General features: G+C 52.2%; 1 protein-coding gene across 5 annotated transcripts in view; it reads right to left on the bottom strand.

Annotated features, from left to right (window-relative positions):
* The window catches only part of msi2a (musashi RNA-binding protein 2a), a 152,123-nt gene that overhangs the window by 101,675 nt on the left and 35,555 nt on the right, over positions 1-14,893 (bottom strand). For 4 of the 5 annotated variants that reach the window (XM_035535313.1, XM_035535315.1, XM_027021383.2 and 1 more), the window contains exon 6: positions 9,614-9,706. The exons of the other annotated variant lie outside the window; for it this stretch is intronic. In XM_035535313.1, coding sequence (XP_035391206.1) covers positions 9,614-9,706 — 93 coding nt within the window. The remainder of the gene's footprint in view (positions 1-9,613; positions 9,707-14,893) is intronic. 5 annotated transcript variants of the gene reach the window in all.

Below are 14,893 nucleotides of genomic sequence, written 5' to 3'. Positions count from 1 at the left end.
TCAGTGTGTGTGTGTGTGTGTGTGTGTGTGTGTTCTGCTGCATGCTCTGAGTCATGGAGAGCCCTGAAAGGTTAGCCATGACGCTGCTGTGTGACCCAGTCCACAGGGGTTCCATTAGAAAGGCCTGCTGATTGGTTATGGAACCGTTTCCGTGGCGCCTGAGTGGAATTAAAGCACTTGTGAGCCAGAGCGCTGCGTGTGTGTGCGCGTGTGTGTGTGTGTGCGTACATCACAAAAGGCGAGAGTGGGAAAGAAAAGAACAGATGTGACAGATGGGCAGAATATAGTCTTCAGTCGCCTTCGACGGATACAAAAATATTAAGCCGATAGAGGCTTTTGTCAAATGGAATCAGGTGTGATGAGGGAAAAGTGTGTGTGTGTGTGTGTGTGTTGGAACAGACTGAACATTGCCAAATTCCTCTCTCAGTAGCAGCTGCAGAAGACAGCCCAGCAGAAATACACAGATTGTGTGTGTGTGTGTGTGTGTGTGTGTATTGCATGCTCACACTGGCCTGACACCCTCGACAGTGGTTGACTCCCCTCTCATCTCCTCTCCTGCAGTTCCTTAGCATTAATGCATGTTAAAGCACACACACACACACACACACACACACACACAAAGTGTGTGCCAGTGTGTGAGTGTAACAGAGAGAGAGAGCGCGCACATCTTGCTTCGTTCCCTCCCCTGTTATTTCTATGCAGATGTGATTCAGTGCTTGCTCGCCCAGCTGTGGTGGGACACACACACCCACACAACCCCCCCCCCCCCCACACACACCCAGTCTAGCAGCCCACAGAAAACACCACCATTGTTCCATCAAAGCCAGTCGCTTTTCCTTCTGAAGTCCTGCCATCTTCTCTCCTGTGGCTGTTCCTCTGTCTCCGTCCTGTTCCCGTCTCCCCTCGGGGTCGGCCCCGGTTGTGGCAGGGCCCTGACGGAGCTTCCTCGAGGGCGTCTCGGGGGACGGGTGGGACAGCGGTGGCGTTAAGCAGGCGTGGATGAGCCTGGGAGTGGGAGACTACACGCTAACCCAGCAGGACGGGGAATGGGGGGGGGGTAAGTGAAGCTGGGTAATTTGCCCCAGTTTTCCACACACCCTGTCACAGGCCGGCGCAGGGAGACATGTGAGAGCTGATATACAAGCTTTAGTCCAGCTACTCACACAGCCGACATGAGATACTGTCAGATACATATCAGCCCCATCACATAAGAGGGCATGAGGACAGAGCCACTCACTTACACACACACACACACACACACACACACACACACAGAGTGTAGAGTGTCTTACTAAAGGTCAAACTAGCCCCAACACTCTCCACACTGGCCCTTCTCACAAGCTCTTCCAGGTCAACGGCAGACTAGGCCAAAAGCTGAAACATGCACAAAATCTCACACACACACACACACACACACACACACACACACACACACACACACACAGAGGCATGCAATCAGACCCACACACACAGACGGCGCTAGTCCTCACAAACAAGCTGTCAGCACGATTACCCCCATGACTGAGAACACAAAACAGAGGCTGACGGCTGAAAGTTACTCCGACGCTGCAGCGAAGGCGTGGCGTTGGCCCCGCCCCTCCCCCGATACGCCAGGGCCACGGAACCTTCCCCAGACGTTCTCGGCTCCACAACAAAACGCACCAAAGCCAGAATGTTGCACCCATAATTCAGTACAAACAGAATAAGTGCCGCTAATTAATCTGTTTACCACGCTCAGCCATTACGGCTCCAAACCCTCATTAGAAACCAAGCGGGCTAACAGCAGACGCGCACCTCTCATCACTCCCTCCTAGCGCTGACTCCCAAATTCCTGCAGTAAACAGGCTAACAAGCGCTCAAATCAACGGCAGGAACAGTGCGAAGAACATCTCCTGGTTTAGGTCTCCATTCTTCTCGGGAAGCATATGTGCATATAGCCTTGTTTATACGAGTGTGTGTGTGTGCTTTTAAGTGATGCCATGCGACACTGACGTAACACGATCTGTACGGGCCCCGTAGAGAATGCAACAGGACAGCAGGCATGTGACTTCACTTGTGGTAAACAGAGCCGTTAGAGCGCTGAACATGCTCACTGCGCGGACCACCACGCGGCATTCCCCCCACAGCGCAAGAAAGGAGCATACAGCCGGCAGCAAACTACAGCACGAACACACACACACACACACCCACCCCCTTTGGTCAGACTCCCTTGTAGCTGTGTAGTCTCAATGCCCAGCCAGCTGGAGTGATGATAAGCTGCGTGGGGGTCCCTCTAAAAGCCCTCCCTCATCTGCCCTCCACTTGCCTGCGTAACGGACTGTGCGGTGGGGCCTCGAGGCTAGCCGCTCGAAACCAGCACTCCGCTCCGACACGCACACCCACCCAGACATGCAGCGGACGGAAAGGTCCCCCCCCACCCCACTTCCAAAACAGAGCGTCTCCCGCCCTTCAATTAAAGTGCTTTCCTGCCGGCTCTGGAGGTCTGCGAGGCGCGTCAAAGCCATTCGCAGCGGCGTCCTCGGAGAGACCGAGCCCTCTGGCGTGCATGGAATTGGTGGGGCATGCTCAGAATCGCTGGGGCGCACGTGGGATCGGCGGGGCGCACGTGGAGCGAGCGAGCGTGGTGGAGCTGAGTCAGCTGGCGGGGGAGAAACTCGGCCTGGCGTACAGGAGCCAGTCATGCCTTAAATTACACCTCCCTCAGACGCAGGCTCCCATTCCTGTGTCAAAATGGAGAGGCAAAAGTGGCCTGAACAATGAGGAAACAAAGCGCCATCAGCAATATTAAGAAATAAAATCAAATCTAAATAAAAATGCTTTCAATTTTATTTATAAATATGTATATATTCATTTGTATATTATATAAATATATACTAAAAAAATAAAATGTATATATAAAAATTGGTTTTTTTAATACATTATTATTATTATTATTATTATCATCATAATCAAATAATAAATGGCATTAACTATCCAGAGACCGTATGAGCTCCTCAATCAAACATCTTTGTCTTTTTTTTTTTTTCCACAGAAAGGTTTTTATTGGACGAGGTTTGTTTAGTGGGTGGGAACTGTGGATCCTGCCAGCTGTCACGGTGTGCAACAGCTGGGCAGCGATTGCCAGATCTCTGCCAATTCCGACCCATCGTAATTCAGTTCTTTCGCAACGAGGCCATCACACCTTTCAGAGGCGCGCGTGCCGCCGGCTAAAGAACGTCTTTTAAAGTTTACGGCGTGTTTACAGGACAGGCCAGAGGACATGTTATAATGGCTTGTCTAGACTGTAAAGGCAGAAGGTTTCTGAGCTGTAAAACCTGATGGTGCGTAATCGTTTCACAGGAGAGAATAATCACGGAGGAAGGGTTTGTCTCTTCCCCCTGATCACGTGACCCGAGTATTTGTGATCTGTGAGACCGGCGGCAAGCAAGCAGTCGACCTCCCATGGCACCCCGGCGCTGAGCTCCAGGGATCGGCTCTGTTTACCCATACTGCCTGTAGCACTCCGGATAGATAAAACCACCCCACCACCCTCACACACACACACACACACACACACACACACTTGTGTAAGTGCGGAAAATGAGGAATGAATCCCTGCCTTAGACACAAATCCTCCTAATCTGCAGCAAGTTGTTGATACATCCACTGCTAAGCATCCGCCTTTCTCCCCGATACACTTCCACAGGCTTGCTCCCCCCCCACACACACCCCCCTTCCCTATCTCCAGGTGCTGGCTGTCGTAACTGCCCACTCCGTGCTTCAATACCTCAGTGGCTTCATTAGGCCCCAGACAAGGACACACACATGTGCGTGCACGTACGCAAGCGCAGGCGCACGCACGCACGCACGCACGCACACACACACACAAAAGTAGGCACACACACGCACACATACGTAGGCGCACACACACACGCACAGGAAGGAAAGCATTCCTCTTCCACCTTTTAACACATGCACGGTGCTGGCAGAGGCCGTCCCTAGAGAGACTGTGGGGTGGATGTATGACAGAAGTCTTCCGCAAAGGGTAGGTACCTCTCTGCTTACTTAGCATGTTCGTGTATACACACACACACACACACACAGAAGCAGGCAGTGTACACAGGCCCGCTAGGCCCAAGCTAGGCTTAGACTACTGTTTAGACAATGTCAGCAGGACACACACACGACTTCTAAGCAGATGCTGCCAAAGTTAGTTGCCAACGGCTGCAGAAACCAGGCAGAGAACAGGTGCACCCGTGTGCAGCAGCACACCAGGGCGGGGCAGAGATGGGAGGGGCATTCGGACAGAGCAAGGTCACTCGCCCTGAGCAGCTCTGACCTGCCGTCAGTCAGCGCTGATGGGGAGGAGCCAAACCCTGCCCAGCTACACGCTGGAGAGCAGGCCACGGGTACTGACCCGTACACGCCACGCGCTCCTGGAGTGATGGGAAGCAGGAGGTGAACCTCTAATACAGGCTAATGGCAGTCTGGCATTCCCATCAGTGACTTTCCCAGTTTTTTCCACCAGTTTCCCACACACTCAGTAAAGACACAGCCGCGGAAATGCTTTTCGTATTTGCCCTTCCTGTCGCGAGTCCGACGAACATCACAGTTGCGATACGTTAGCCATCTTTCCTTCAGACACTCGGGTCATTCCGAAGGGCACACGCTCACTCTCTGGCACCTCAGAAGTGGGGGGAGGGGCCTAATTCCTCTTGCTCTTTCTCCAAAAAGACCGTCAAGCGCAGGTTGGAAAGTGACACCATAATCTTGTACCTCACTGGGCCGTGGCCAAACGGCTCTGCTGGAGAAGAGGCCAGCCAATACGCCAGACCTCTCCCAAACACACACACACACACACGCGTAGGCTGCATCTTGTTTCGAGCGGGCCATACAAAGGCGCCGAGCAGAATGTTATTAAGACCTCCGGGGACCCCTCGGGTTAAAACGCGGCATTCACTGAAGAGATAAATAAATAAATAAATAAATAAATCACATCACAGACAAATGGGCTTTGGGAAGAGATAACCTCCACCCGCACACAGCCGGAGTCGCCTTTCGCATGGCTCCACCTCTCGCCGCCGGCAAAGAATTACGGTCCCTTAAGTTACATAACCAGAGAATTACGGTCCCCAACTTACATAAGAAGAGAATAACAGTCCCTAAAGTTACATAAGGAGAGAATTACAGTCCCTAAACTACATGAGTAAAGAATTACAGCCCCTAAGGCTACGTAACCAGAGAATTACAGTACCCAAGTTACATAGGCAGAGAATTTTGGTCCCTAAAGTTACACAAGAGAATAATAGTCCCTAAAGTTACATAATTAGAGAGTTACATAAGGAGAGAATAACGGTCCCTAAAGTTACATAACCAGAGAATTACAGTCCCCAAGTTACATAAGGAGAGAATAACGGTCCCTAAAGTTACATAACCAGAGAATTACAGTCCCTAAGGCTACATAACCAGAGAATTATGGTCCCCAAAGTTACATAAGGAGAGAATAACAGTCCCTAAAGTTACATAAGGAGAGAATAACGGTCCGTAAAGTTACATAAGCAGAGAATAACGGTCCGTAAAGTTACATAAGCAGAGAATTAGTGTCCCTAAAGTTACATAAGTAGAGAATTACAGTCCCTAAGTTACATAACCAGAGAACTATGGTCGTTACACTTTGTGACTCCAGTGGTCTTGTACGCTTGTTCAGTGTCACAGTATGAGGTGCTGTAGCTGAAATCTTGTCCAAAATCCATGAGAGACTCTGAGATCAAAATTGCGCTGAAACCTTTCTGGTCATAAACTCAAGATAATAAAAATTTATGATATTCTGCTTTTGTCATTCATATGCAACTTATTGCCAAAACGAGACATCAGATGGGTCTCTCTGCTGCCACAATTCCACAAAACTTCCTTCTTTTCGAGTTCTCACACACTGGATTCTGCCGATTTCGCCGTCCTGCTGTGCGCAGCTGGCGTGCGTCTCGTGCGGAATTCCAGGGCTGCTCTTAGACGTGTGTCGTAATGGGGGTCACACACTGACGCTGTGAAGCAAAAGTCCTGGCGCCGCGCAGAGATAACCGTGTTTGGGTCGCAGAGGCCCCGCATGGGCTCCCGTAGAGCGTGACCCGTTACGCGCTCAAAGACGCGCGGCTTCCGCCTCACCACCGAAGAATTCTTTCACGATTTGCGACTGCCATCCGTAGACGTGCAAGTGTCGTGGTAACAGCGCCGCGTAAACTCGGCTTAAAATCAGACAGCGGGTGCCTGCTTTCTTCTGACCTACAAAAAAAGAAAAGACGAAAAAAAAAACAACAACAACAACAACAACAAAAAAACTCAAAAGAGCTCCGAGGATCCCTGGAAGCTCAAAGGGCCTGCAGACTGGAGGTGAGTAAGGCTTCCCCTCACGCTCAGCAGTCTGCCCCGAGACAAGAGTCGCCCCATGAACGCAGGAAGTGGCTAGGGCAAAGGGCAAAGGGCAAAGGTGACTTGGCAAGCCCAGGGAGGAGGAAGAGGAGGAGGTGGAGGGAGGGTGACGTGAAGAGGGAGTGGGATGGAGAGAGAGAACGATTGGGAGAAAGGAAAAAGAGAGAGAGAGTAACAAAAGGAGACTTGGTCAGTATGCAAATGCAGGAGTCTCACGCCTGACCTAGAGAGAGTGAGGAGGCTTATGGGTAATAGAATGCAATTATGAAAATGGGCACCTGCTACCGAGAGCCGCCTGAACAAAACCTCACCCAGATCTAGTGGCCATCGGGCCCCTGAAACGCAGATTTTCACTTCCCGTCATGTGTTAGTCGACATTAGCCCTTGGCCAGAACCACCTAATATAGAGTGCACAGCAGCAGCCTGCCATAACCACTCTGCCCCGCCTCAATCCCACGGGGCTCCGCCTCCCCCCGCCATAACCACTCCTCCCGGCTCCCTCGGCTCCGCCTCCCCCGCCATAACCACTCCTCCCGGCTCCCTCAGCTCTGCCTCTCCCTGCCATTGACTCAGGCACTGTATCTGATAACCTGAGCCCCAAAAACTAATTTCCTGTCACGAACAGAGCCGTCGGGTTTTATTTATTTATCTTTTTTTTAAGTCTCCTGAATCATCTCTGCTCCTTTTGTTGCTGCCTTGTGTTTTAGCACACAAGCGTCCTCTCTTTCCCTCCGTCTCCATCTCTCCATCTCTCCTGCTGCCCTCTGCCCTCTCCCACTTTCGATCTCTTTCCGTCTCTCTGAGGGGGGAATAAGGTTGCGGGAGGGGGGCAAAATTGCCTCCATCTCCCAAGTGTGTCATCCCCTCGGTGGCAGGCAAATGGTGCACACCTCAGTGTTCATGGAAACACCCTGAAGGACTCCAGAGAGATACAAAAAAACCCAAAACCAAACCAAGAAAAACTGAAATAAAACAAAAATAAGAATGAACAGGAAATAAAAGTGTGGCTTTGTCCTATTGGGCGGAGCTGGTCATGGCTCTCAGCCAATCCCAGGCCCTGTTTTTAGAGGCGGGCTCTGAGATGATTACAATCCAGTGGTGAGCGGGTAGAAGGTAATTAGGCTGCTGCCTTTGTTTAGCCAAGCACCACTAAGACTCTTCCTTCTGGGAGAGGCTCTGTGTAATGAACAGATCACACACAGCCACCAGATAACATATGTATGCCTATTAACTCTGCTGGGGCGGAGAACGCAGATCACAATCACTCCCCGCCTCCCGGGCGCAACCGGGACACGGAACTGCCCCCACCCCACCCCGCCGCTGTGGAGCAAAACAGAGGGGTGATAACACACCCTTAATCTGTTCACTTAACTACCTGCTATAGTGAGACAACTTGGACTGTGTGGACCGCGGGCGTGAATCGCAGACACTAAATTGGTCGGCATTAATTCGACTAAACGGCCCACGCTCGTTAAATCATCAGACAGTCGCAATTCATCAGAAGGGCCACGTGGTTCATTTGCAGTGTGGCAGCTTGGCGATATCGGTATCGCAGAGGCCAGTATCACAATAGCAGCTGATAAACGATGTATTGGGCAGCCTTGCAGTGAAAGCCGAGGGGCTGAATGGGAGCAGCGCGCGCGTGCGTACGTGCCTGCTTGTGTGGAGGAGACGCGCAGGTTAGAGGTCAGTGGCCTCAGACAGAAAAAGCAACAGCTCTTAGGCCCGTCCCCATGCTGGCTGTGTCCACTCACAGGAACTTAAATGGGTGTCACAGCAACTCATCAGCTCAGCAAAACGCACATGTGTGTGCGCACACACATACCCTAAATCGAATTACAGTTGAGACACAGGCTGAATGGAGAAACAGCCACTGTTAGCAGTGTGTGTGTGTGTGTGTGTGTGTGTGTGTGTGTGTGTGTTCAGAGGGGGTTTGAAGGAGAGAGATTACACTGAAAGGGAAACCTCCCGTGACCCCACTGAACACACCACCTGTTTCCTCCTACAACCCAGCGCTAACTGCCACCTCTGCACGTGTGCGTGCGAGCACACACACAAACACATCTTTAATTGGCATCACATCCACCTCATAAGTGTGTGTGTGCAAACACAGCACAAAGGTGCATACGCACACACGTAAAGGGCATCCACACAGTAACAGCAGAACACAAACAAGAGCTCATCTACAGACACGCACACACCCCTACACACACCCACGTAGCGCAGCACAGGGGAGGCCTAAATCCAGCCCCCTCCTTCTCTCTTTCACCATTACTCTATCGCTTCTCTCTCTCTCTCCATGCCCTCCTCTGCTCTCTCTCTCCCTCCCCACATGACCCCCCCCCCCTGCTCCGCCAGCTCTCTAAATGAATTGCTTCTCCCGTCCGCGGGTCTCTCCTGGTGCAGGCCAGCCGGCAGTAATGGCAGGTTTCAGTGGACAGACAGGTTATTTAATAAACGCCAGGACACGCCAGGCAAGGAGAGGCTGGGGAGGTAGAACTGATCAGAGAGAGAGAGAGAGAAAGAGAGAGAGAGAAGCAGGGATGGAGAGGGGGAGAGAGAGAGAGGCCAGGGGAGATGAAGGAGATAGGGGCCAAGAGAGAAGGAAGGAGGGAGAGGCAGACAGGCAGACAGCTAGACAGACAGGCCCTGTATCCCTTTTCCCACCGTCTGACCGCAGACGATAATGTCTCTCCAACGCGGGCGACAGCCTCCAGAGACGGCACGCTCAATCACACTGATTTGTTTGCCATAAGCGTGTGAGGAATCCTCCGCGAGAAGAGCCAGTGGAAAAGAAAAAAATCCCTCCCTCCGGCATCATATAATCAATCCAATCAAGTCATTCAATCATGTCGAGATTTGCACACAGGCCTGCTCAGCCGTCGTGATTAGCCACGGCGCAGAGTACGCACACGGCCCCCGCCCGGTTTATGCCTTATTTATACAAACAGTCAGCCAATGATGGCTGCTGCACCACCTGTAGTCTCGTATACAACCACACGCACCACCACGACCTCCACACGACTGCCCCAGCCGTGGCACCCGGGGCTCTGCTCGCACCAGAAAACCCCGGGACGCGTGACTGGCCCACGTCGGCCAAGTGCCTACTCCACGCCGACCGCACAGCCGAGACGAGCCGGCGACCACGTGTGTGTGTGAGAGAGAGAGACGGCTGAGCAGGTGGAGGTGTGTTCAAGGCGCATCTTACCTTTCCAAACTGCTCGAAATACTGCTTCACGTCATCCACCACTGTGTTCGCAGACAGGCCCCCCACAAAGATTTTCTTTGTTCTCGTGACCATCTGGAGATGCAGAGAGAGAGCAAGAGAGAGATCCGTAAGAACACGGAGGAGCATCAAACTCACTAGCGCTACAACACATGTTAAAAGTGACGGCAGCACGCGAGGGCTCCGGGGCTGGAGCAGGCCGAGGGGGCGAAGGCCAGCGCCCCCTGCTGGCTCCAGTTTCCTCGCGGGTGAAACGTGCGGGCTGAGGGTTGGAGCCGCCAAAGTCTCTCTCCTCCGCCGTGTGTGTGTGTGTGTGTGTGTGTGTGTGTGTGTGCCTTGCAGGATGAAGCTGCGGCAGCGTGTCTGTGGTCCCTGCGGGCTGCCGTGAGGACCCTGGTCAGCCAGGTTGTCCTGGAGACGCTCAGCCAGACAAAACAAATGCTGGCCTCTGATTGGCAGGTCGCTACTGCGAAGCTCGACGTTTTAAATGCACTTTGAGTCACCTTGAAAACCAAATCAAAATACGTTGTAGTGGGAAATATGCCCCCCCCCCCCCACACACACACGCTTTCCACCTTGTTAAACCTCTGCCGTGTGCTTGTTCAGGAGAATGTTCTGGTACTTTCTATCCTCCATCTAATGTTAATTTAAGACAATAAGAGGCCAAATGCACTCCGAGCCCCCTCCACCCCTCCCAAACCTTATTAGACAACACACGGGGAAGGAATCAGAGTACATTAAAGCCTCAATTAATTCCACAGCAGAGAAAACACAACACATTAGGGCTGGGCCGCAGAAAAAAGGGACACAAATATAAAGCTAAGTGGATGAGTGTGTGAGAGAGAGAGAGCGAGCAAGAAATTAGTGGACAGATGTACTTATGCTTATACTTCCCTAACACAAACAGTTGTGTGTGCGTGTGAAATGTGTTTACACATCCAGACACACCGACATAAACACATTTACTCACTCACACACGCACGTTCTGCCTGGAGCACTGAGGTGGTAAAACTAAGAGCAGCCAGGCCCCAGTAAGAGCATGATCAAACCTACAAGACAGTGGTCTGAAAAACGACACACACACACACACACACACACACACACACACACACACACACACACACACACACACACACACACACACACACACACACACACACACACACACACACACACCAGACAGGTGGACAGGTCTCCTCCCCTGTCCCTTGTTTACATATGAGGTCATGGCATTTGGATGATGCCCAGTCAGCATGCAAATCCACCTGGCCACCTCACAGGAGATGCAGCCACACCAGACATGCCCCTCCCCTCCCTGACACGCCCCTCCCCTCTGCTCCCCTCCCTGCCCTGGGCCTCAGACGTCTCCTCCAGTCCTCCCCTCCGGTGCCTCATGATGAGCAGGTAAGTGTGCAGACCGGGTGTGTGTGTGTGCGCGCGCACTGTGTTGACGCCTGGTGTGCTGCAGACACTTGAGATTTTAGCACCGCCTTTATGCCTTGTGACAGGATTGCCCCCAACGGCTGATTGGATTTTAGCAGGGCCTGAACAACACAATTTACACTCCTCTCTTTCTCTCTCTCTCTCTCTCTCTCTCTCTCTCTCTATTATAGCACCCGCAGACCCTCGAGTGCTTCTAGATCAAGGCTCTCAGGAAAGAGAGAGTGATGGGGAGAGAGAGAGAGAGAGACACACACAGCAACTTCAGACAGAACACACCAGCATGTGCTGACTGACTGTGGAGTTTCTCTTAGCGAGACGCAGGGCGGAGGGGAGAGAGAAGCAGACCACACATGAGCCGAGCGCCTGCCCACGCTTCTCTGTCCAGCCTCCACAGCACAGATCTGATGGAGGCTCAGGAGGCACACCCACACCCACCCATAACAACACACACACACAGAGAGAGAGAGAGAGAGAGAGAGAGAGAGAGAGAGAGACTACTGCGATGAAATAAGCACATTACGATGCAGGAAACCACCAGGGACGTGGACACAAGCAAAGCTAATTAAAAGATCAGGGGCAGGTGACACAGGACAGGACAAAATTGTCCCGCGGCCCTGTGGCCCTGTCCCGCCTGGGCCGGCACTGCCCTCTGCCACACGGGGAGCAGACGACTGCTAAGAAGCGACTGCTAATAAATCTTCACTGGAAGGCCAAAAGATCCCTCTCTCTCTCTCTTTCTCTCTTTCCGAAGACAGACTCATTCTCTCTCTCTCTCGCGTCCTTCCTGACAACATTCTCTCCTTGTTTTGTTGAGGAACCTCTTCCACAGCGGGTGTGTGTATTGATCCGCCGGGCTGCACGAAGAAGGGGCTACTCACTACTTCCCAAGGACACAGCTCACGCCTCGCCCAGCTGTCAATCAGAAGGATTAGAGTCAACCTTGGGTGGGGGGTTGGGTGGGGTTTGGGTGGGTGGGTGGGTGTCCTATGCCACCTGGAAGCGAAAAACTAGCTTGTGTCTCCCTTACGTCCCATTACGCACGGCCAGGACTGACAATCCCACCCATGGGTGGAGCAGCCTGCAGTGGGCGGAGCCTCCAGAGAGCTGCAGCTAAATGCAGGTAAATAGAGGAGACAGGTGACGCACCACACAACAGCAGAAGAACACAGCGACCGAACACGAGAGCGCGATTGGGGGCCAGCAGGAGGGGCAGACATGATCTGAAGAGCCACTCTCCCGCGGGTCCTCTCGGATACTGCTCGTGTGTGTGTGTGTGTGTGTGTGTGTGTGTGTGTGTGTGAGACTGGAGAGGAACTGAAGGCTAAAGGAAGAATCCCATAATAATGGTGGTAGTGGGGGTAGGAAGAGTTAAATAAACCCACTCATCCCTCTTGGCCTTTTATGCATGTGTAGGAGATTAATGCCTCAGTTTAAGCATCTTTGTCTCGTCGGGGAACAAAATGTGTGTGCGCGCATGTGTGTCTGTGCCTATGTGTGTGTGTGTCCTCACCCAGGGCATGTTCACTCAGCTCAGTTGCCAATGCGCTTTACTCAGACCTAGTTATGATACCACTGATGCTCAATTAATACCTACAGGAAACGGGCCTCTGTGTGTGTGTGTGTGTGTGTGTGTGTGTGTGTGTGTGTGTGTGTGTGTGTGTGTATAGCTGTGTCACTTGCATTTTCAGTGCCGCAGCTGCACAAGGCAAAACAAGGTCAGATGGCTTCAAGGTCAAAGATTCCCCATGTGTCTAAACACAAGGGATGGTTCTCAGGCCAGAGACGTTGGTGGGGGGGGGGGGGGGGGCAACCACAGACATTGAGTGCACAAGAACAGTGTGAGAGAGAGAGAGAGAGAGAGAGAGAGAGAGAGAGAGAGAGAGAGAGAGAGAGAGAGAGAGAGAGAGAGAGGAGTGTTTTCTGAGAGTGCGCTGAGCCACTGCGTGCTCTCTGCAGTGGGAGCTGTGTGCCCTGACCCCCTTCCCGCTCAACCTTTTAAGCAGTGGCCCAATCTCAGCTCTAGTGCCCATAAATACAACCTTAATTGCTAATTGCAATACAATTAGTGCTGAGGGGATGAGCAAGGGAGAGACGCTTAGCAAGGATGCAGAGTGACAGGTTAGAGCACTCCAGCTCAGGATTACGCCAGCCTTGTGCATAGGAAGGCAGGAAGCTTGCGGCGTTGCGCACATACACACACAAACTCCTTGAGGAGTAGCCTATGCTATTTCTTGCCACTGAACCTTTGGGACACAGTCCATGTCAGTTAGAGGGGCGCAACAATACACTGGTTCATATCGATACAGTCAAAGACACCGCGATATTCTCGATTGGCAGTCTAACTTTTGCACTGCGTGTTTTGCAAGTTTGGAACCGTCAGGCTGCAGTTCTGTGTGCATGAAGATCAAACAGCGCCGGTGCTGGGTTATACGGTCCCTCGGAAAGCGGCTGCCGGTGAGGGGCACCAAACAAAACACCAGACAGCAGGCAACCAGTGCGGGGGGGGCTTTTTTTTATTTTTTTTATATATATTGCAATAATGTTTCTCAACAAAGACGTAAAAGTAATTGTGAAATCCTGAAGGATTCTTCAAAGCTCTTTGGAAAAATGAATATTATGATAATTAAACTCTTGCCTCAGGTCAGATCTTGGACACCGAGGAACGGGAGTACAGACTGTTTATACAGCATAAGGGTTTTGCATAGTGGATACCGTCGCTAACAAACACTACCCAGAAAAAATCTTAGTGCAGGACGGAGAGAGGGAGCTGGAGAGAAAAGAAAGAAAAAATGCAGTTTGTTTTTTACTTTTACTGCTTAGAGAGGAAATACCTTTTCCTCTGGTCATTTGTGTCTCACAGAAGGTCACAGGACTGATCCTGGGAAGCCCAACAGCGAGATGTCTGTTCAGGTCATGTGCCAGTGGCACAAAGGTGTAGATTTGCCCCGCCCACAGGGTATGCCCCGCCCCTCCACTAGCTCCCACGTGTGCGGTAGGGTCTCAGCCTGAGGACAGGCCAGCCCTGGCCGCACGTTTGCTCAGGTAGACATTGTTACCTGTTAATGAGACGCATGCGTTACGTTCTCCCCCTGGAGGGCGTCTCGGTGTTAATATTCACAAAGGGGGCAGTCTCTCATACGGCTTTGAATATCATTTTTACGTCTGCGACAGGCTTGATAACGGGGGAGGTCAAGTTAGGCCACAAACATGGCATGTCCCTTCACGGAGAGCGACAGTACCAAGTCCTTCCTCTCTCAGCAGACTGGGCGAGGGGGGGGGGTTGTTGGAACAGCATGTTCCCTGTGAGCCCCCGCGCTCCTCACCGAGAGATGCCTGCCCGTCAGCAGGGTGAGAGGGGAGGGGAGGGGAGGGGAGCCCCGGCTTTAATTGGGCCTGCGCTCTGAGCCGTTTCTCTCACCCGCCAAAAGCCTGGTGTCAGTCTGCCCACACTGGTTGTCGGCGCCGACACCGGGCTTGGCCCGGACAGGAGGCTCAGGGAGCACAGGGCACCGATGACTCGAACGGAGCGGGAGGGAACCGGGGGGTGGGGGGGGGGGGTGTTTGAGCACAGACAGAACGGAAGAAATAGAGAACGTGAGAGAGACAGAGAGAGTGAGCGTGAAATAGTGAAGAGTAGTGACGTACAGAGACAGTGAGCGAGAAATAGTGAAGAGTAGTGACGTACAGAGACAGTGAGCGTGAAATAGTGAAGAGTAGTGACGTACAGAGACAGAGCGAGCGTGAAATAGTGAAGAGTAGTGACGTAGAGACAGAGAGTGAGCGTGAAATAGTGAAGAGTAGGGACGTACAGAGACAGAG

This window comes from Electrophorus electricus, chromosome 17 (assembly GCF_013358815.1).
Source record: "Electrophorus electricus isolate fEleEle1 chromosome 17, fEleEle1.pri, whole genome shotgun sequence".
Lineage (NCBI taxonomy): Eukaryota > Metazoa > Chordata > Actinopteri > Gymnotiformes > Gymnotidae > Electrophorus > Electrophorus electricus.
The sequence above is the reverse complement of the archived record's forward strand: the minus strand, read 5'-3'. Positions and strand labels throughout refer to the sequence as shown.